The sequence below is a fragment of the Rhinopithecus bieti genome, unplaced genomic scaffold, assembly GCF_001698545.2.
Source record: "Rhinopithecus bieti isolate Rb0 unplaced genomic scaffold, ASM169854v2 scaffold_947, whole genome shotgun sequence".
Classification (NCBI taxonomy): domain Eukaryota; kingdom Metazoa; phylum Chordata; class Mammalia; order Primates; family Cercopithecidae; genus Rhinopithecus; species Rhinopithecus bieti.
Window position 1 is genome coordinate 2627682 of NW_016803664.1, and position 23064 is coordinate 2650745.

The window sequence follows — 23064 nt, forward strand, 5'->3', positions numbered from 1 at the left end:
TATAGCCTGAGTCTGTGCTGAGCAAAATTTTAAAACCACAGACTTACATACAAAGGAATTCATCCAAGACATAATGTATTAAGTGCCCTCCAGGAGCCATTCACGGATCTGCTCCTGTCACTGGGTAGGAAGTCTATCCACGGTTTAAATTTGGGAGGGGCACTAATGCCTCTAGGGCACTAGAAGTCCAGCTCAGGAACGCTCCCAGCCCAGGGGGCCAAATGGGACACTCCCCCAGTGTCCCTAGTCACTCACCAGTTTTCTTCTTGAGAAGGGGTCACAGCCCAAGTACCAGCTAATTGTGTGTCCCTCAGCTCTTTATTGTCAAGCCAAACAGAAAGGCCTTGGGACCTCAAAGAAATCTGAACAGTGAAGGGACAGATCTCCAAGGCTTCTGACATCCCAGATCTGTGGGCATCCCAAGCGTCTTCTCAGTAACATAACAGCAGCACCACGGTGAGTGTCTAAAGATCCCTTGAGGCCACTGGAGGCCAAGAAAGGCATGCCCAATGGGGGCATTTATGAAGCACCCCCAATCTGGGCCAAGCACAGTGGCTCATGCCTGTAATCCCAGCACTCTGGGAGGCCAAGGCAGGCAGATCACTTGAGGTCAGGAGTTCAAGATCAGCCTGGCCAACATGGTGAAACCCCGTCTCTACTAAAAATACAAAAATTAGCTGGGCGTGGTGGCCCATGCCTGTAATTCCAGCTACTTGGGAGGCTGAGGCACGAGAATTGCTTGAACCCGGGAGGCGGAGGTTGCAGTGAGCCATGATTGTGCCACTGCACTCCAGCCTGGGTGACAGAGCAAGACTCTGTCTCAAAAAAAAAAAAAAAAAATCCAGTGAAGAAGAGAATGGAAAAAGGAAATGGAAAAGCTGAAGATGGGAAGAGAAAAGGGAGCAGGAAAGAGGAGAAAGGTTCACAGAAAATAAATCCAGGCTTTTATACTCCACCTTCATTTTCAGCAGCTGGTTTTCAACTTGCGCTACCTCCAACTGCCTCTGCTTTTCCCTCAGCTTGTCCATGGATGCTTCATACGTCTGCTGCAGATTTCTGATTTGATCCTTAATGTTGCTGTTTTCCAAAGTCACATCCACGAGGGTTTTCTGTGAGGATGAAAATAAAAACAAAACCAGATCCGGTGGCGTGAAAACACATGGGCTGCACCATGCGCTGGGAAATCCCCTTATCATTAACCACTGGGGTAGCTGTGCTAGGCTACAGCAGCTGCCAGTCTGGGACCCTGTGCTGTGAGGGACTGCGGGTCTCCCACGGTGGCCAAGAGGTCTGCCCCTGTAGCTTGGTGGGATTGAAAGCCTCTCCCAAACCATCCTATAGTTGCTGCCAACACCACTTGCCACTGCTTAGGATGGATGGAAATGTATTAAAATGGAGTCCTTCCAAGGAAAAGTGTTATAATACATCATTTCACATGGGGAAAAAAAAAAAAAGCCTTTGAAAACAGTATAGTACAATCCCATTTTGAAAACTATGCATAAGCATTGGTTCAAACACATGTTTATGCACTGGGGGGAAAAGACTAGGAGGAAATCTGAATGATAGTTTTCACTATGTGATAGGGCTATGGATATCTTCTTTCTTATTTATTTTTTCTGTATTTCCCAAATTGCCACAATGAAATCAGAAAGCAAAATATGAGCTTTATAGAATAAAGATATTCCTCTTTGTTTTCTTTTTTTTTTTTTTTTTTTTTGTTTGTTTGTTTTTGAGACAGAGTCTCACTCTGTCACCCAGACTGGAGTGCAGTGGCGTGATCTCGGTTCACTGCAACCTCCGCCTCCTAGGTTCAAGTGATGCTCCTGCCTCAGCCTCCTGAGTAACTGGGACTACAGGCACCTGCCACCACACCTGGCTAATTTTTGTATTTTTAGTAGAGATGGGGTTTCACCATATTGGCCAGGCTGGTCTCGAACTCCTGACCTTGTGATCCACCTGACTCGCCCTCCCAAAGTGCTGGGATTACAGGCATGAGCCACCACACCCGGCCTCCTCTTTTTCTTAAAAGAGCTATCCCTTCTGTGCTTCTAGACTGCCTGCCAGGATAGTGACAACATGACTGAGAATACTCGCATACCTGCAAACGTTTCACCTTCCTCCCTTAGGCAGAGAGGGGTAGCAATAAAGAATTACTAAGGAACAGAATTTGGTAATGCAGGCAAGTGATTTTTGCTGTAGGCCACACTGAAGCAAGGATGTTTAAATCAATAGTGTTGGCTATGCGTGATGGCTTATGACTGTAATCCCAGCACTTCGGGAGGCCGAGGTGGGAGTTCAAGACTGGGCAACTACAAAAAAAAAATTAAAAACCAGCTAGACATGGTTGTGTGTACCTGTAGCCCCAGCTACCCAGGAGGCTGAGGCATGAGGATCACTTGAGCCTAGGAGGTTGAGGCTGCAATGAACTATGATCACACCACTGCACTCCAGCCTGGGCAACAGAGCAAGATGTCATCTCTAAAAAAATAATAAAAAAGAAAAAGAAAAAAAAAAAGGTGTTCCTATTTACTGCTTTAGTTTCTACTTGGTTAACTCTCCTTAGAGATAAAGAGCCTCCATAGAATCCCTGCCATTGGAAAGGCATCCTCTACTATGTCCCCAGTCATCTAAAACTTCACAGTACAAGACGTGAAAACCCTGGTGTTGGGCACTGTTTCTAACACCTCTGTGCTCTTGTCTAGATGATCAGTCTCTGAAGCTTCCTCAATTCCTCAGCCTCTACTTTGGACAATATAAGCCTTTCACTCCTAAACCTACTTGAATCAAGAAAAAGAATTTCTGAAGGAGGTGATTAGATACTAAAGGAGATACTGAAGCCATTTGGAAGCACGGAGTCACAGAACATTTGAGCTTCAAGGGGCTTTAGAAACCACCTAGGCCAGCTACCCACTCCCCCAGCCGCACTGGCTTCACAGATTCTACTCTTGTATCCATAAAAAAACCTACACTATGGCCCAAGAGACCAGGATTCTGCTAATCCTGGCTCTGTCACTAGATAGGCATCTTGCTCATGTCATTTCTCTCTGTTGGCCTCAGTTTGTTTATTCATAAAACAAAGGGATTAGAGATCCTCTCAGTACTTTCTAGCTCTGACATTCTATGGAATCAAACCAAGGGTGTGGTCTCCCTGTCAACAATAATGAAAGTGGGTAGAGTGGGCCAGTGGAAGAGGCTGGGATCTTGAATAAGGAAGAAGCCAGCTACCTTCAGACTTGGTCCACCAGGTACCCAAGTGGTCCTCAGCATCAGTGATGCTAACACTTCATCAGCCCTCTTCCTCCAGCAGGTTGAGTTTCCTGCTGTTAGATGGCACCTCTTTCTCCTTCTGCCCTCTCTGTCTGTCTGTCTGTCTGTCTTTCTGTCACTTTCTCTCAGTGGTTTTAGCTATAAGGCTCCTTTGGCTGTCCAGGACTAAGATCCTGCACGATAACTAGGAATCAGTCAAGGTGCCTGGGTCAGAGTCAAACAGCTGGCCTCTGCAGTAAATGCCAGAGTGTTAGCCAGATAGCAAAGCAGAAGAATTGCCAGAAAATACTAGCAAAAAAAAAAAAATATTATATATATATATATATTTTTTTTTTTTTTGGGAAGAAAACACCGAGTGTAGTAACTCAGGTGAGATAAAGCCCTTGCTGGTGGGCTGGGAATAAGACGGCGTCTGACAGGGGAGGAAAGGGAGCCTTGGCAAGCCCCTTGACCACAGGAGGAAGGGAAAACAAAGGCTACTGAGCAAACTAGAACCAGTGGTGCTTGGCCTGAGGCCAGGGGAAAGCTGGCAAACACTCAAGAGAGCCAGGAAAAGGGTGGGACTCAGAGGCCCCACCAGAAATGGGCATCCCAGACGAACCCAAACACGAGGCCACCCAGACCCACTCCAGGACAGTGGCCAAGCCTTGCTGTTGTCACTGCTGCCCATACCAACTGTTATCAGAGAATTAGGGGAAGTGGAGAATCCCAACATGAAAATTTGTTTATCTGATAAATTACTTGCATAGAACCAGAAAGGATTTGAAATAGCTTTTGGAACTTCTGAGAGGAGGGTAAAAAGATAAGAGCCAAATAAAGTTGGAGGAGAGGTAAAAACTATTGTTCATCTATTTGGAAATGAAGTCCAAGGGAAGCTATTTCAAACACATACAATGCTTAGTTTTGAACATTTTCAAGTTAATTTGCATGTTAGGGGACTTGTAAGAGTAAGAATGGGAAGCACTTGAATGGCTTCTAGTAAACCAAATCGACCAAGAACACAATCCCTCAAAGTGAGATAATAACATGAATTTTCACAAATATAAGATACTGGGTCTTTCTGTTTCCCTGTCTGCTACTACAAGACATGGAATATCCATGATTCTTTCTGATACAAAATAATTTCTAATTATAAAAAAGTGGTTACAAGCCTTTTTTATATTGCTTGCCATGAAAGAGTACAGATTGTCTTTGGTGAAGTCTGTGTTATTCTGTGATTAGGTGGTGCTTCTTGTAGCACTGGGGCTGGAGGAAGAGGGCTGATGTGCGGGGTTAGGCACTGATGCTGAGGACTACTCGGGTATCTGGTGGAGCAAGCGACATCTCTCACATTAAACTCAGGGTCTAAATTCCCTTTTCAGTGAGAGCAAAACCAAAGCCTTAAAGTCTCAGATTGGAAATGCTTCATTCAATTTCCTTCACTATCTTCTGGGCATAAGTCTTCACAGTGGTTCTGCTTAAAGAATTCTGAATGATGAGCTGAGGACGTTCTGTGACTTATTTTTCTACAAAGGCACAGGCCCCACTCTTGATTAAGCTGGGTTGCCCTGTCATAGCAGTAACCAGATGAGTACCTGCAGGCCAATGGAATCCGACGCCAAGGCTGAGTTCATGGCATTAAAACTATCCAGGGCAGATGACTGGGTTTGGATGTGATTCTCCAGATACTCCTGCTGAGCATGGGAAACCTGGACAGATCAAGGGGACAGTCACACAAAGTCAATCCCTACACGTTCACGACAATCTTCAGTTAGGCTGGAACTTTCTTCAGTTAGAAGCCACATCTACTTCAACAATACCTAAAGTAAAGCTTTAAATTAAAAGTCAATATCTGCATGACCCAGAGAGTAGAAGGGCAAGAATCATCTTCCTTTGGAGAGTGTTTACCCACAGACCCTTGCTTAGCCCTCTCAACAACACTGTGCAGGACTCACAACGTTGTCTTTTGCAAGGAAGAAAACAATCAGAGAGGTTGTGTGATTTGCTCATTGTCAAAAAGCTCAGAAGTGGCACTCCTAGAACTAGAACCCAGTTGAAATAACTTCTGCAGCCACCTTGCTGTTTGTAGTCACCATAGAGAGAATATGCTTTGGTCTTACTCAATTCTCAAGAGTTGTTTTTGTAATACCAGCACTTTGGGAGGCCGAGGCAATCGGATCACCTGAGGTCAAGAGTTCGAGACCAGCCTGGCCAATGTGGTGAAACTCCATCTCTACTAAAAATACAAAAATTAGCCAGGTGTGGTGGTGCACACTTGTAATCCCAGCTACATGGAAGGCGGAGGCAGAAGAATCGCTTGAACTCTGGAGGCTGAGGTTGCGGTGAGCCAAGGTTGCAGTGAGCCGAGACGGCACCATTGCACTCCAGCCTGGGCGACAACAGCAAAACTCCATCTCATTTAAAAAACAAACAAAAACAAAGAGTTGTTTTGTTGCTGTTGTTGTTGCTGCTATCTTTGTTGGGTGTGTGTGTTTAACATGTCTGAGTCAGAGGCCAGTCTTGACCTAGATATTGGCAAGAGGCTAGATATAGTTAGGACTGAGGGTAGAAGTCTCCAGGAAGGCCCCCCATATGTCCTCTGGGAGCAGCAGGAAGCAGCCCTGGCACAGCAGAGCAGGAGGTGCACCCTGGAGAGTGGAGACAGAATTGAAGCAGCAGACCAGGCCCAGGAGCATGTGGCAGCTTTGTGTTCAGCAGTGTGTTTCAACAGCAATCATTTAGCAATCTTAATCTGGCTAATATGTAGGATGGCTTGGAGAAGGAGGAGACCTGCAGGCAGAGAGACACGGTTTCTGGGACAATTCTAGCATGAGAAAATGAGGGTGTGTAGGAGATGGTGATGGAAAGCAAGGAGCAGAGTCTTGTTTACACATCTATTGCAAATCCAATTCTTTGGCTTTGATGACAGTCATTGGTGTCTGACAGTCATGGCAGAATGACTTTCCATAAGCAGGTGAGAATTTCACAAATGTCCTCCCACATGCCAGTGGGAATGAGCTGGGTGGATAAATTTACATAGCTCCACTCGTAGCATCAAGGTAGTAGGTGTTACTTAAGCACTTAATCTCACAGCCCAGCCATAAATTGAACTCTAATGCATGACTGTTGTAACTGCCCTTCTTCCCCACAGATATTAACTCTTACGGAAGGTATGTCATATAGACAGGGACTTTTATCTTTGAGATTATTAATAACAAATTTTTTTAAATGTCCACAAGCACTAGCTTGGCTAAACTAGAGGAAGGTTATTTTTCTTAAATTTTTGAGTAGGTAATACACTCACACGGTGCAAACATTTAAAAAGTATAAAGTTACTTTTATATTTTATAAAAAATTACCACCCTGCTCAGTTACCACCTACCCATTCCTGCCTCCCAATTAGAAACAGTAGTTCGTTACTTTCTGGATTATCCTTTTAGTAACTTTTTGTGCACACACAGAACAATCCTGATATGTTTATCTTCTCTTCCTGTTTTATACAAATGGTAGCAAATTTTTCTTGCATCTTGCTTTTTTTCACCATCTACATCTCTCTGTATCTCCTCTTCAAGGGCTTACTTGCTTTTTTTTTTTTTTTTTTTAACAACCTGCAAATTTTTGTTGAAAAAAAAATTTATTTTTTTCCCCCCCCCCCCCCTTTTTTTTTTTTTTTGAAACAGGGTCTCACTCTGTCACCCAGACTGGAGTGCAATGGCACAATCTCGGCTCACTGCAACCTCCGCCTCCCAGGCTCAAGCGATTCTCTTGCCTCAGCCTACCAAGGAGCTAGGATTACTACCTGCACCGCCATGCTCGGCTAATTTTTGTATTTTTGGTAGAGACAGGGTTTCACCATGTTGGCCAGGCTGGTCTCGAACTCCTGACCTCAAATGATCCACCTGCCTTGGCCTCCCAAAGTGCTGGGATCATAAGCACGAGCCACCGTGCCTGGCCACTTTCCCCTTCTTGATAGACATTTAGGTTTCCAATTATTTTACTGTTACAAACAATGCTGCAATAAATAAGTCTATCCTTACGTCTTTCCTCATATGTGAGAGGAATAGAATTGCTGGGTCAAAGGATCTAAGCATCCGTAATTTTGATCGATAATGCCGAATTGTTCTCTATAAGAGTAAGAGCAAATTGCATTTTCATCAGCAACCCGCTTGTTTGCCCATAGGCCTGTGAACAATGTCCTGCCCGCCTCTTGCACTTTGGCGGGTCTAATAGATAAAAATTATATCATGGGATGGTTTTAACCTGCATTTCTCTTACAATGAGGTGAGGCAGAGCATCCTGTCATACACATAAGAGCTCTCCATCTTTCCTTTAGTATAATTACCTGTTACAAATCTTTCATCTGTTTTTATGTTGTAGCCTTTCTCTTCTTGATTCGTGGGGGATCTTTAAATATTCAGAAAATGAGCCTATTATCTATGACATGAAGGACAAATAATTTTTCCCGGTCATTTGACTTTGACATTTTTACCAGCAGGAGTTTCTCATTTTAAAGTTGTCAAAGTTATCAGCCTTTCCTTTCATGGTTTTGAAATTTTATGTCATAATAAGAAAAGGCATTCCCTTACCCCAAGGGTATAAATGAATTCACACATATTTTTCTTCTAGCACTTTTGGATTTTATTTTTCACATTTAAATCTTCGATACATTTGGAATTTATCCAGGTAGAAGACTTCCAACAGCACGTAGTTTTCCTAATAGCACATATTGACTAGTCCATTTTCCTTCGTTTTTTGAGATGCTACATTTATCACATATTGGGGTCCATTTCTGGAGTATTTTTAATTGATGTTTGTCTATTTATGTGCCACTACGATACTGTTTCACTCTCTGAGGCTTTTTCACTTTCTTTCAACATTTAATAAGGCTACTCCCTCTCATTGCTCTTTTTTCTCATTATTTTCGCAACTCTTTTTATTTATTTTCTATATAAACCTTAGAATCACCTACTCCACTTATAAAAAAAACAAAACCTGTTGGTCTTTTTACTGGGTCATATTAAATCGGTACAGTAACGTGGATCTTATGATGCTGAGTCCTCCTTTCTAAGCACATGGTGTTTCTTTCCACTTATTATAGTTGACTCTTAGGTATGTGGTATTTTTCTGTTGATGATATTTTGGAAATTTTTTGTACATTGAAACATGTTTGTATATATTAATTCTATATCCTCTGTGTGTGTGTATATAAAATTTCATACCTTGCTACAAATAATGAATTCCTTATTTGTTCGTAGCAGTTTTTCTTTCATCAGCTCATGTTCACTTGGGCTTTCCAGGTATACAGTCACATGGTTTGTAAACAGTGATAGTTTTCCATCTATCTGTGCCATTTCTAAACCTATATGTTTATTTCCCTTGTTTGGCTAGTATGTCAAGAACAATGTTAAATAATAATAGTGATAGTTGGCTTCCTTGTTTTGCTCCTGACTTTGGTGGGAATGCTTTGAACATGAAGAAGATTATTCTTGCCACAAAAATGTCCCTTTAGGTAATATATTTCATTCTGTGATAAAATTTCCTCAGTTTATTTAAAATATAATTCTATTGATAAAGAACACTAGATACTCTAATATCTTTAGACACTAGCAACTGAGAGACCACTCTGAGCTCTGCCATGCCTCCCTATCTCCAAGCAACTGAGATAATGACTTACTGATAGTTCCTGGGTGAGCTGTCGAATCTTCTGCCTCATCTCACCATAGTCTCCATACATTCGCTTTCTCACTTTTTCCAAAGTGGCTCTCACCTGTGGCCCACAGAGATACTAGTTAGAGATAAAGCTATAACATTTTCATACAAGCTTTCCAAAACTTTTAAGAAACTCTAAAGAAAGAAGGAACCCACATAAAAATACTCTTAAGAACAAGACAGGAAACTAAGGGAGGTCACCCCCAACAATTAGTTAGAAACTAGATAGAAATTATCCAAATAATTTATCTGTATTATTTTATTATGTATATAAATATACATAATAAAATATATAGGCATGTATTAATATAGACTATATTAAAATATGTTAATATGATATATTAATTACATATATTTTTATATAATTACACATAAATATAATAATAAATATTAATTAGCCAAATGAACTCTGAAGAAAAAATAGTTTGTTGAAATTCACCTATCACCCTCAAATTACATTTGGTCAAGGTTTTGCCCTTTTCCCATCACGTATTTTTACAAGTAGAATGTGTTTTAACAGACTCATGGCTAAGAGGACCAAAGAGACCAAAAAGCAACCTCTAATTTTCCCTCTCTCTGCTCTGACTGCCAAAGAGCAATTAAATATCTGGAATGGAAGGAAGTAAAATATGAACCCTGGAGAGCCCATAAATTGGAAAGTCAGTTCCTCAAAAATCACCAATAACACACAAGGCAGTAAACATAACAAAAGTTCAAGTGATCCCCAAAACACTTGTTTACACAAACGCTGTTCAAGTTTCTCTACAGTACTACTTTCAAAGGCCTAGCAGGACCTCAGAAACTTTAAAAACACAACAAAAGACCTTACAAACAGTCCCTGTCTCCTCTCTTCTTCTGGTGTCCCTAGGATGGGGAAAACACTAAGGAATCCTCAAATACGGCAGAAAGTCTCAAGGGATTTTTCTCCAGCATACTCCAGATTTTCTCTTTTAGGAAGGGCCTAAAGGCAGCAGTTTGGTTAAAATGGAAGTGTTTAGGACATAGTATTGGAAGGCTTAATTTTGAAGCACATTGTTTTAAATTAGACAGCATGTTTATTAGGGGTTACTGGATATTGGTGGAGATTTGGTGGAAAGGAGAGTCAAGACCCCAAGACTTCTTGATATGAATTCTAAAAATGGAGTCTACTTTCTTGCCATTAACTACAAACATTTTGGTAAAATGAGGTTAAAAGTACAACTTTTCATTCTAGGCAGGCAGAACGGCTTTCACGTGTGGCCCTGAGCTGGCTCTTGCACTGCTCCCAGTGCTGAGTGGGTGGAATCTTGAGCTAAAGGCAAATACTGCAACGACCAGGCCAGGGATGATACCGAAGCCACCTGTGGCAGGAGGGACCTGAAAGTTAGTTTTAAGTTGCAGATCACAGTGGAGGGTGGTAATTCCAGGTCATTTGACTTTGGCACAAGTCATCCACGACTCAGGATTAACTAACATCTCCTGTCTTTGTCTTGGGCAATCTGGGACTCAGGACTCTGTTTAGAAGGTTACTAAGAGAGGAGCCATGCCTCTGGAGCATTTAAATGAGGAAGGTCTATGTATTTCCTTGAGAAAAAAATACAAGAAAGTTAAAATGTCTGAGCTATTCTTAACAGGAAATTCAGGAATTGAATATTCTGAATGGTTAAACATTATGTCTGGAGGCCGGGCACAGTGGCTTACACCTGTAATCCCAGCACTTTGGGAAGCTGAGGTGAGAGGTTCACTGGAGTCCAGGAGTTTGAGACCAGCCTGGGCATCATGGCAAAATCCCGACTCTACAAAATATTATCTGGGGCTAGTGGCACGCACCTGCAGTCCCAGCTGCTTGGGAAGCTGAGGCAAGAGGATCACTTGAGGCTGGGGAGGTAGAAGCTGCAGTAAGCTGTGATTGTGCCACTGCACTCTAGCCTGGATGACAGAGTGAGACCTTGTCTCAAAAATACATAATAAAATAAAGTTTTAAAATTATGTTTGAAAGCTGGGATAACTAGGAGTTTGAGGTTGGTGGCTGTCATATACATTATGTATATGCATGTTAATTTTTCTGGCTTTTCCTCATACTTTCTGCTAAGCATTTATTATTTTAAATTCAACAAATGTTCCTTTTAAAACTCACACAAAAGCTAAGACATCATGAGTTTGCATCTTATCTGAAAACCCACAAAATAAAATAGGGCTCACAGAGCTGTGTTTTTAACCTTAGGTATCAAAGCCCAGTCAACCCCCACAACTCAACCTGAGGCCTGAAGTATGCACAGAGTAAAAGTGACTTGCTGGGCCAGACACAGAGCTGGAGCTCGAAGCAAGGACTGCGAGCTCACAGGCCTGGGTGAGTCCCTGGCCCCACGCTGCCTCTTATAAGCACTTTCTAAGCCACTGGTCTATAATGTGAGCCCATCAGTGTCAGAGCAGCCCATCTCCTCTTCCATATAAGCTGGGTGGTTTGGTCAAGAGGGGAATCAGTCAATCTAGGAGAACAAAGGATGGAATGAAAAAAAATGAAGACAGAAAAAGAGAGAGAGAGAAGAAAATACTCCAAAATGTTAACAGTTGCTCTGGTTGAATGGTGAGATTATGAGTGATTTTATTTTCTTCTTCATACATATTTGTATTTCCCAAATTTTCTCAAAAGAACATGTAATTTAAAAGATAGGAAATAAACTATTAAATACAAGGAAGTGAAGGGCATTGATTGACTTGGTTGGACAAAGTCTATTGTGGTTGACTTCCTAGCATTTGTTTCAACCCAACTGATTGGTCTGAATCAGCCACAGTCTTCCTATTCCTTTTGCCAGGGATGGATTTGGGACTGTTAAGTGTAATAAAGAAAAACCACTCAAGAGCCTCCAAACCCTACATGGAAGGAGGAAGCCATCTGCTCTCCTAAGTATACTTACCTAGTAACATCCATCCAGCAGAAGTTCAACCTTTCCTTCCTTGCAGATTTACATCTGTACTTAAACATTACCATGAAGATACACAGAAACATTTCCAGCCAAAATGATAACATTAAGAATTCTTTCAAAATACCTTATTACATTCACTTCAATGCTTCCAACTCCATCCTCTTGCATGCTACAAAAGAAAACAGATGGGGCAAAACTCTTAAATGGCTCACATCTTTGATGTAGTTCATCTCTTCTTTCAGCTGACTCGTGGACCACCCATACACCACCATTTCTTTCTGCTGATTTTGATCTGATCTTCGCACCACACCATAAACAACACCCTGAGGAAGTTTCCTGGTAGGTTCTCCATTGCTCAGGTCAAGATGCTAAAAGAAAGTAGGAAAAGAGAAAAAGAATAATGACTCTTTAAGCCTCACACAAACAGTTGTAATAATGGGCCCACTATGATTATACATTACATAGTGTATAATCATACACTATGTAATAATTGCATAGTGTATAATCATACACTATGTAATAATTGCATAGTGTATGATTATGCAAATTGTGCCCAGCACTCATTGCCTGGCAGTGGAGATGGAGGGAGCAAAAATCCCACCTTGTCTCTGTTCACCAAGTTGATTTGGCATAGGCTTGGGCTGCATTTATCCCGGAGGAAGAGCACCCTTTGCTGATGTCTGTAAGGGCCCGTCCACTCACCTAGGGGTAATTGCCACAAAGATACCAGATGGACTTGTGTTGTCCTAGTAATAAGAACAAGCATTTGAAACCTCATGCTCTTAATAATGCTGTCTTTCTCCTTATCCCAGCTTCTCCATATGACTCCAACCTCATCACTAAATACATGGCCTACAACGCACAAGGTTGAGGCTGGCAGTCATCTAGCAGCCAAACTGTCCTCTGAGGGTAGGGCTGGTCCTGGGGCCAAGTTCTGAGAAAAGGGGGTAGTGTTAGTACATAACCTGTTGTGACCATTCATGAAATATTTCTGAAAAGCCAGGAAGAGGTGGTGCGACTGCAGCCCAAAAGGATCCTCCCAGTCCTGTTGGCTGGTTCTTAATTCCTTCAGTTAAAGTTTTGGTCATTGTTGAAATGCAAATACCCTTGAGAAACAGTAACATCTCCAAGCCTTAACACGCTTTTATAGATGAAGGCTTAGCAAGCAGGAAAGGGGTATATTAAGATTTGTTGAGCGCCTACTATAAGCCAGAAATATTCTTAAGCACATTTAATGTTCGCAACCACTCTGTGACACAGCAATTGTCCTTTCTGAACTTTCCACTTCATAGCTGAGAAAACTGAAGTTCAAAGAGGTTAGGCAACTTGCTTATAGACACACATCTACATTCAAGCCTGGCTCTGTGATTCTGTCTGACATTAAGCACCTCCTCATACCGCAGGTTATGTTTAGACGCAGGGGGACAGAGTAGGGGCCTTCACAACATGGAAGGGACAGAAGTAAGAAAAAATCCAAGATCAAGAACTGAGACTTCAGACAAACTGGTCTTCTCTCAATTTTCCCTGGGGTGGACCCAGGTACCTCGACAATCCCACAGCACAGAAACCCAAATTCCATAAGGGTAATTCTGCTCTCCTGCTAACTTTTCAACTGCCTTTACACAGAGATTCTTGCCATGTATTAAAAGAAGAAAAAAAAAACGCTTTTTTTTGAGACGGAGTCTCACTCTGTCACCCAGGCTGGAGTGTAGTGGCGTGATCTTGGCTCACTGCAACCTCCACCTCCCAGGTTCAAGTGATTCTCCTGCCGCAGTCTTCCAAGTAGCTGGAATTACAAGTATGTACCACCACACTAGCTAATTTTTGTATTTTGTTTGTTTGCTTTTGAGACAGAGTCTCACTCTGTTGCCAGGCTGGAGTGCAGTGGCGCAATCTCGGCTCACTGCAACTTCCGCCTCCTGGGTTCAACCAATTCTCCTGCCTCAGCCTCCTGCGCAGCTGGGACTACAGGCATGTGCCACCATGCCCAACTAATTTTTGTATTCTCAGTAGAGACGGGGTTTCACCGTGTTGGCCAGGATGGTCTTGATCTCTTGACCTTGTGATCCACCCACCTCAGCCCCACAAAGTGCTGGGATTACAGGCGTAAGCCACTGCACCCGGCCAATTTTTATATTTTTAGTAGAGACAAGGTTTCACCATCTTGACCAGATTGGTCTCAAATTCCTGATCTCAAGTGATCTGCCTGCTTTGGCCTCCCAAAGTGCTGGGATTACAAACATGAGCCACCGCACCTGGCCCACAAAATATTTTTTAACACACAAAACTTTAATTTGCATTTGGAAATCATTCATTGTGGCAGAACAGTAAGTACTTTATGATCCCATTCATTCAAAGTTTGCAAAATCAAAGAAAGGTCTAGAAAGCTACGTGATGATGATGAATCTTCCAGGTCTCTAAGGAGGGAACCTTGGGTGGCATGGGGGAGCTAGAGATCAGGATGGACTTTTGCCATTTTCTTTATACCTTTCTATCTTGCTTGTTTTTTGTTTTGTTTTGCTTCGTTTCAATGTAAGCTTTTTAAAAAGTAAGACAATATAACAACCATTGCTTCTCGCCCTTCTTCCCACACTTGGAAAGAGATAGATGCAAGGGGCTGTGATTCCTTGTACTTGCTTCTGGTAAACACTTCCCCCTGAGTCCCTTACAGCTGGGTCCCAAAAGCACCGATGCTACCCTGACATTTGTGCTTAAGTTTGGGTAACTGAGCTGTTAAATAGTTTGCAGCAGAGTCACAAGCTGGCATTAAGTTATCCCCAGTTTACCGGACACATAACCAGGAAGAGGAAAAGCTCTAATGAAATTCCCCAAATACCAGGAAACAAAAGCAAGATCTTTCAGTCACAGACTCCACGCAGTTCCTCAAAAACAAGCCGATTACGACACAGAGCTTTGGTGAAACGCATCTCTGCAAAGCAGAGGCTTTCAGAGGTGAACTGGCTTGCAGGAAAACTCAGATGGCTGGACACAGAGGATCCTGCCCCTGGCCTAGGCAGGGAGATGAGGCCGCCATGGAGCGGGGAAAACACAAGCAATGCCAGGAACAATGAGGTCTGTAGAACACTCCTGAGCAGCCCAGGTCTCAAAGTTGTACACACAGAAAGAGATCAAGATACACTGAGTGAAAAATCATAAATTTCAAATTTTTGTTTTTTAAGACTGTGTGTTTGTGTATGTAAAACTTCTAGAAAGATGGAATCCAGATCTCTAACGACAGTTTCCTCAGGAAAATGAGATTTCACTTTTTCCTTCATGTTCTTTTGTGGACTTTGAATGTTTTTTGGCAAAAAGAAAAAAGCATTATGTTTGAATTGATCATTTGTGTAAATGTCAGAGTCTAAATAAAAGGGCCCCGGGAAGGGCATGGCCCCAGGACTCTACCCGCAGTGGAGATGGAGTCCTCTCCATGCCAGGGGAGAGTTCTCCTGAGGCAGCCCAAGGAGCTGATGGGCCCTGACAGGAAAAGTGAAGAAGAACGTTACTGAAGAAAGAGGAGGGGGAAGAAATTTGTTGTCAGGTGATTTTATTATATATAACATATAACATACATTGTAACATATATGTTATATAACATATATATAATGTAACATACATATTATATATATAATATATAATATTTTCTTTAATCCTCACAGTGACCCTACTGTGTAAATAGTATGACTTCTCTTCTTCCAGGGTAACAGCCTGCAAGTGCCTGCCTATGTCTTTCCAAATTGGAGCTCTTTTTTCACTACAGTGCTACAGTCAGGAGAGCAACTGGAACTCACGTCTCCATGTGGTATCCCAGGGTCTCCAGTCGTAGGGAAGCCAAGAGCCTGCCTTCAGGTCTCAGGGCCATTTGGAAAAGGCAGCCCCAGGGTGGGGGGCCCCTTCCACTGCCCCCGCCCAACCCCAACCCCACACCTGCCTCACTGTCTCCCTTCTGTTCCTTTAGGAGCAAACCTCCTTCTTGTTTCAAGGTAATCACACGTGCTGTTCCCTCGATCTGCACTGCTGGGCTCAAATGTTGCTTCCTCAAGAATCAAGAATGCCTTCCCTGACCCTTCGGACCCCTGAGGTCTTCTCGGTCCACTCTCACAGCGCTTCCCCACAACACTCGCCACAGCTGCAGCCCAGCGACTGTTGGGATATGTCAGTATCCTTGTGTGGGGAAGGCCTGCTTCCCTATCAACTGTAAATTCCAGCAAGTCCAGGGCCCAGTTTGTCTTCTTTTCCACCATAATTCCCAGATCTAACAGTGACTGACATGCAATGGTCTCTCAATAACTATTTGCTGAATAAATAGGGAACTTTAGAAGTTGAGAGAGGTCTGGGAATTACTCAGGGTACATAAATATGGTCCAAATGAAGTGAATACCTGTTATTCTTCTTAGATGGAGGAATAGACAGTTAGTTGATGTTTACCCCAGTCACAACATGTATACCCAGAAAAGCTGCTAGGAGCAGAGATGGCTATCATTTTTATAAAATGTCAGCATGCTTTTGGTCAAAAACTGAACACAGGAATAAAAGAAAAAAGCTGATATGCTGCGCAAGATGTTTGGGGCTAAATTTCTCTCCTCTTGTATCCTTTAAAATACCTCCCAATAAGAAAAGTATTACGTTTTAGGCAGAAGAGCATTATGATGATATTAAGAAACAGGCTCTTTTAGAGAAACATGCTGAGATACAGATGATGTATATTTATTTCCTTATACAGCATGGATGCAGATGAGGCAGGATTGGCCATGTATTGAGGTAGGTGGTGCTGGGGAAAGGGCCAGTGACTCATTATACGATCCAGTCTCATTTTGTATGTTTGAAACTCTCCAAAATTAAGTTTTTTAAAACCTCCTTATGGCCAGGCACAGTGGCTCATACTTATAATCCCAGCACTTTGGGAAGCCAAGGCAGGCAGATTGCTTGAGCCCAAGCGTTTTGAGACCAGCCTGGGCAACATGGTGAAAATCCATCTCTGCAAAAAATGCAAAAATTAGCTGGATGTGGTGGTGTGTGCCTGTAGTCCCAGCTACTTGGAAGGCTAAGGTGGGAAGATTGCTTGAGCCCAGGAGGTTGAGGCTACAGTAAGCCGTGATCACACCACTACACTCCAGCCTGGGTGACAGAGCAAGACCCTATCTCAAGAAAATTAAATTAAATTTAATTTAAATTAAAAATCAAAAGCCTCCTTATAATTCTACTTGGTATTAAAAAATCAAATTTTAAAAAATGTACTCTAGACGTATTAAAAGCCTCCTGGGCATGGAACAATACTAGACAAAATCTGCTTGAAAATAAAAGGCCTGGCCAGGCACGGTGGCTCATGCCTATAATCCCAGCACTTTGGGAGGCTGAGGCGGGTGGATCACAAGGTTAGGAGATCAAGACCATCCTGGCTAACACAGTGAAACCCCATCTCCACTAAAAATACAAAAAAAATTGGCCGGGCGTGGTGGCGGGCACCTGTAGTCCCAGCTACTCTGGAGGCTGAGGCAGGAGAATGGCATGAACCCGGGAGGTGGGCTTGCAGTGACCTGAGATTGCGCCACTGCACTCCAGCCTGGGCAACAGAGTGAGACTCTGTCTCAAAAAACAAAAGAAAATAAAAGGCCAAATAAATGTGTAGAATAAAAAGAACGTTATTACAAAGAAGGAAAATTGACTGAAAGGGCATTCCATACTCTCAACACATACACAAAATCTCTGGATTAAGCTGTTCCCCGTGAGTGTTCACAGCTTAAAATCTACCCATACTATGGCTGACCTCCCTAAAGATACATCTGGTAGCCAGTGCCTTAGAAAGAAAGAGCAGCTACAGAAAACTAACTCAGCCTAAATTCCTCTCCTAAGGGATTTACTGGCCATCGAAGAGTCTGGGTTAACAAGGCCAACGATATTGTCCAAATCTTAAATGAGAATATAGGATCCTACAATGCAACAAGCTCCACAAAGGCAGAGACTACATCTGCCTTATTCACTGCTCTATCTCTGGTACCCAGGATAAACAGACGCTTCATAAATACATTTTGAAGGGAAAAAGAAAGATGGAATATTTGGAGTATAGTCATCTTTGACACTGAGGATTAATCAGTGCAAAACAAGAAAATCCCTTGGTCAATCAGGGTTCTTAGGGGAAATAAGAGCAGAAATGCTGCTCAACGTACATCAAACTGACAATAGCAGACTAACACAGCCAGTCCCCCGCCCCACCAGCCAGGATGGGCAGCTGGTCACACATCCTGGCTGCCAATATGATTGAGAAGGGCCATAACGTGACTCGTGTGACTTCCAGACTGGAAGCCAAGTTATTTCTAAAACTTCTGACTTCAGACTTCTTTTCTCCAGCCAGAGGGCAGCAGCTAACCCAGGACTGCTGAGCACAGAGCCACTGGGTTCCCTGCCCATCTTGCAGGCAGAGGCTGGCACTTCAGGAATGTGCTCTGGCTTGTCCAACCTGTGTATCTATCTCAGCAAATTATTTGGCCCAGGTCATTACTCATACTTGACACTGTTTTGCTTTCTTGGACAAAAATGAACATCACCTCTGAGCCTGAAGGGCCTTTCCAGAGCCTGGGAAAGAAATAGGGAGAAATGGGCAGCCCCGTATTCTCAGAAAAACTGAAACCTTCGGCTTATCAAATACTTGACCAGGCACAGTGGTGTATGCTTGTAGTCCCAGCTACCTGAGAGGCTGAGACAGGAGGAATACTCGAGCCCAGGTGTTCAAGGCAATCGTGTGCTATGATTGCACCTGGGAACAGCCACTGCGCTCCAGCCTGGATGACATAGTGAGACCCTGTTTCTAAAAAATAAAACTAATTTAGTTAATTCTGACAGTCTCAAAGACAATAGTGCTCACTTCCTCAGTAAACTCAGGAGAAAAGATCACTTTCAAAGCTTAAGATGAGAAGGAAAAGGAAAGCTTCTAGCCAAGTAGAAGTCCCAAAGAGAGTGGCATTTGTAATGATAGCACCCTGACAGGAGTGCTAGTGTACAGCTAGTGTACAGCTTCGATGCAGACTAGTGTGCAGCTAGTGTACAGCTTCAATGCAGACAGTAGTTGCTTAGGCCTAATAACCCCAGCGGAAAAGGGAAGAATACATGGGAGAAAAAAAAAATCAGGAACTGCTTTTCTGGAACCCATGGGTATAGTACACACCTTAGGTAACCTTGACTGATACAATGTAAATATCCTAAACAGAGTTTCTCTGATAGGAGAAAGCATGCAAGTCAATATTCCCATGGCAACATGGCCCGTCACAGACCTGAGCTGGAATTGCAAATCCACTGTCTACTAGCTGTGTGCCCCTAAGAAAGTTATTTTCTGTACTTTAAAGAGCTTCAGGGTCCTTAACAGCAAAATGGGGATCATACCACCAATTTCAGTGGGCAGTCTAAGGAATACACGGAATAAAATACACAAAACACCTAGTGTGCTGATAGCATACTAGTAGATACCGGGAGTTTCTAGTATCAGTGGTGTGAGTTTTTAGTATCTGGGTTCCTACTCAACTCTACATGTCTATCTGAATGAGTCTGTCTGTCTGGCCACCCTCTTCTTGGTCTTTTTGCTGTTCTCATCACAGTTGTCAAATTGACTCTGACAGCGTAATAGTCGCCCCCAAACAGTCCTTGGTTTCTCTTCATGGGGAGTGAATCACAAAGTCTCAGAAGGTTAGAAAAAATGGAAAAGAGTTGTATAGTCCAGTGGGTTTTCAGACACTATTCCCAGCTCCTCCTCCGTGTCTGTCAAGGTTGTCAGGTGAAGAGTTGGTGGCCTGCTAGAGGCAGCCAACATAGCCCTGATCTTATTTCAGCTCCACCCGCTGCACCTTGACTGCTTTACTAAGAGCACTTCCACATTTACCAACGTGAATAAAGGAATGTGTGGAAAAACATTGGCTCTAGACTAACACTTCTATTTGCTAGAAGAAGCAATGAAGACCCCTAGAGATAACCTACTGGCCCAACCACCACAGGGGTTCATGAGGAAGCCGCGACTCAAACCCTAGGTCTCTCCCCATCCTCCAGGGGCTGTTATCTCTGAGGGGCATGCAGAGTCCCTGGTGTGCTGTCACAAAGGGCAGCCCAGCCCCCACCTGAAGCTCTGAATCATGGCAGCACACTCGCTCACTTGGCAACAGCCTGCGAGGTTGTATAAACAGTCACACCAAGGAGGAGAACTCAGCAGGCTTATTCATCCAAGGCTTTTAAAGGAAAGAAGACTATAAAACCTACTGGCAAAGACTTCCTCCTTTTCAACATTTTATTGGGTTATGAAAATTCCCAACTCTACATCCATACACATGCATCTGCTCTCTCTCACTCAGCGTTCTCAAAGGTCTAGAGAGAAAACAGATTCTTTAAAAACAACAGGTCACTGAAGGACACCTCCAAAGTGGGGATGTCAATAGCTATTTAAAACAGTATCTGCCTCAAGCTATTTTATCTATTCGCACAGGACTTTACCATCATAAAGACTCAGAAGCAACTCAAATCAGATTCCCTAAAATTCAACTGTGCAGTGAGGCTCTGATTCAATATGCTAAGTCTGCAATAGCTGGTGTGGGTTCTGTCTCTGTGTGTGTGTGTGTGTGTGTGTGTGTGTGTCCCTGCATATACACATAGGAATCTGTTGCGCATGACTATGGATAAGAATATGGATACATAAATTCATAGAGTTTTTTGAAAACAATAGGTACTTAATTTCAAAACTATTTATTACCAATTTTAATTTGAATGTTGGCATGTTTATAAACCTTATGTTCTACATTTATCAATTTCTCAACATGTAATTTGTGCCCATAAACTAATCAGCACCCTCCCATATTAATGATTTTTAATGTTCAATATTTGAATAAAAGCCCACGGCTAATTCATCTGAGTTGTTAGTATCATTCAAGGTGATTTCCTCAAAGAACCTAGTTATGGGTTGAATAGCGTCCCCCAAAAGGATACGCTGGAGTCCTAACCCCCAGTACCCAGGAATTTGACCTTATATGGAGAGCAGGTCGAGCTAAGATAAAGCCATTAGACTGGGCCCTATTGATGTCCCTGTAAAAAGGGGAAAATCTGAACACAGAAACATGAAAATGTCATGTGAAGATTGGAGTGATACTGCCACAAGGCAAGGATCACCAAGAGCTACCAGCAGCTGGAAGAGGCAAAGAAGAACTCTCCCGCTAGAGCCTTCGGAGGGGGCACCACCAGCACCTTGATCCCAGACGTCTGAACTCCAGAACTGTGACAGAATACATTCGGTTACTGAAGCCATCTCATTTTTCATGCTTTGTTGTGGCAGCCCTAGGAAGCTAATATAAAATTCAACCATCATAATCAACAAGCATTCATTAAGCACCTACTATGTGCAAGGCAGAGACCTAGGTTTTGGGAAGAGAGAATAAAAAGACTCAACCTAATTTCTCTGTGTGTATGTGCCTACATATATGTTATACACAAATTTTGCAAAAAATATATATGTATGCCTACGTGGAGTTCTTAGCAGTACATGGCTAGGTGCCAAATGAAAGGGGAAGCCTGGGTGTCCTGTAGGTTAAGGGAAGAGTGACCACAGCACATGGAAGTCAGGGAAGTTACCAGAAGGGAAGTGGGCCTTTAGCTGAGCCTTGAAGGACAGGGAAGACTTGGATAAACTGAGACATGGCAGGGAAGGGACTCCAAGCATGGCTAGGGCCTCAGCAAGGGTTAAGAGGAGGGAAGAGATGCTATGTGTGTGGAAAATAAAGTCAGGAAGGAGGAGAGGCAGGACAGGCAGCTTCAGGCAGGAGAATAACTCCAGAAGGTCTAAGGGGGTAAAAACAAAGACCCAGGGCCACTGAGTTTGGCATTCAAAGGGAAGAGATTCAGCGTTTAGTCATTACCTCTTTAATCCATATGACAAACCAGACACTGTGGTGGGTATTTTGCATATATTAGCTCATTTACTCTTTGAAACCAAACATCGTTGTGTCTACTTTAAGGATGAGGAAGCTGTGCATTTGGGAGCTCATCTGTGGTCAGCAGAAAGCAGTCTCGGGGCAGTTGATGTCTCCTGAAGGACTAAAAGGAACAGGCAGCCAGGGGATCTGCCTTGGGGTAGGAAACCTCCAAATACACCCCCACAAACCCTTGACTCCATCAGAAGGTGCTGACCCTGTTGTAATTGCATCCAACAGCCTCCAAATACACCTTTGTGTAAATGGGCAAAATATGCCATCCACAACACACCTACATTGGGAGTAATTCCTCTCTCCAATGACTGGAGAACAGCAGACGAAAGAATGGCCCAAATGGCAGGAGCCTCTATGCATGGCCAGCTGTCCCATGACACTGTGGCATTCCTGCAATATTAAACACCTCCCACAACAGTGTGAAAGTCTGAGGAAGGCCCAGGCTGCCCTCGTCATTTGCAGCTCTAACAGGACCCTGGAAATCCTTAAGAAGTCTCACTTCAACAGAAGTCAATTGGGCCATTTACAACTTTCTATTCACATATCTGAGCCAGCTCCAATCCCCTGGCCTTTGCACACAGACAACCCCTCTTCAAAGGAACCAAAGTCATGTGACCAGGTAGGGTCATCCAGAGTTTTGGCATCTTGCAATTCCATGGGTTCCAAGGAGGGGAAGCCATGTTGAAACCACATCCAAGGAAGTGGCCCCTACAGAGTCTCCTTGCCGGTGCATGGCCCTGGCCCTCAGTGACTCATGCCAGGAACCTGGCCAGGACATGGTGATGAAATCACTCAGAGCAACCTCCCAGTTACCCCTAGAAACTTCAAGGGCAGACACCACCCAAGGACTTCATCCCTAGGGAAACAACAGCCCCACCCTCCTCCCCTCTACCCCAGTTCTTCTGCAATGAGTCACCAATGTGTCACACACAGGCACTTAGACTGCACGCCTGGTCCACCTGGTGTAAGAAGTATCCTGGTGCATAGGCTATCCCAGCAGTGCCTGTCCTGTGCTCCTCAGGGCCTTGGAGTTCTCAAGTATCCACAGGAAGGTGTCTGGGGGCTGAGGGGTAAAGGGAGACTGGGAGGACTCGGGCCCCCATTAGCACCACTTTTGCTTGGTTTGCATATGAGGGTTCAGTAAAACATTTTGATTTTTTTTCAAAGAGGGTCCTATTGACAAGTTTGAAAAGCACTATTCAAGACAAACAGGCAAACTGGCACACAATTTGTTGACTCCATTCAACACAGCT

General features: G+C 43.2%; 1 protein-coding gene across 2 annotated transcripts in view; it reads right to left on the reverse strand.

The window, feature by feature from the left end:
* The window catches only part of MYZAP (myocardial zonula adherens protein), a 99686-nt gene that overhangs the window by 61118 nt on the left and 15504 nt on the right, over positions 1–23064 (reverse strand). For both annotated transcript variants that reach the window (XM_017896444.1, XM_017896451.1), the window contains exons 3-6: positions 12074–12229; positions 8921–9013; positions 4842–4955; positions 957–1109 (exon numbers count right to left, since the gene is read on the reverse strand). In XM_017896444.1, coding sequence (XP_017751933.1) covers positions 957–1109; positions 4842–4955; positions 8921–9013; positions 12074–12229 — 516 coding nt within the window. The remainder of the gene's footprint in view (positions 1–956; positions 1110–4841; positions 4956–8920; positions 9014–12073; positions 12230–23064) is intronic.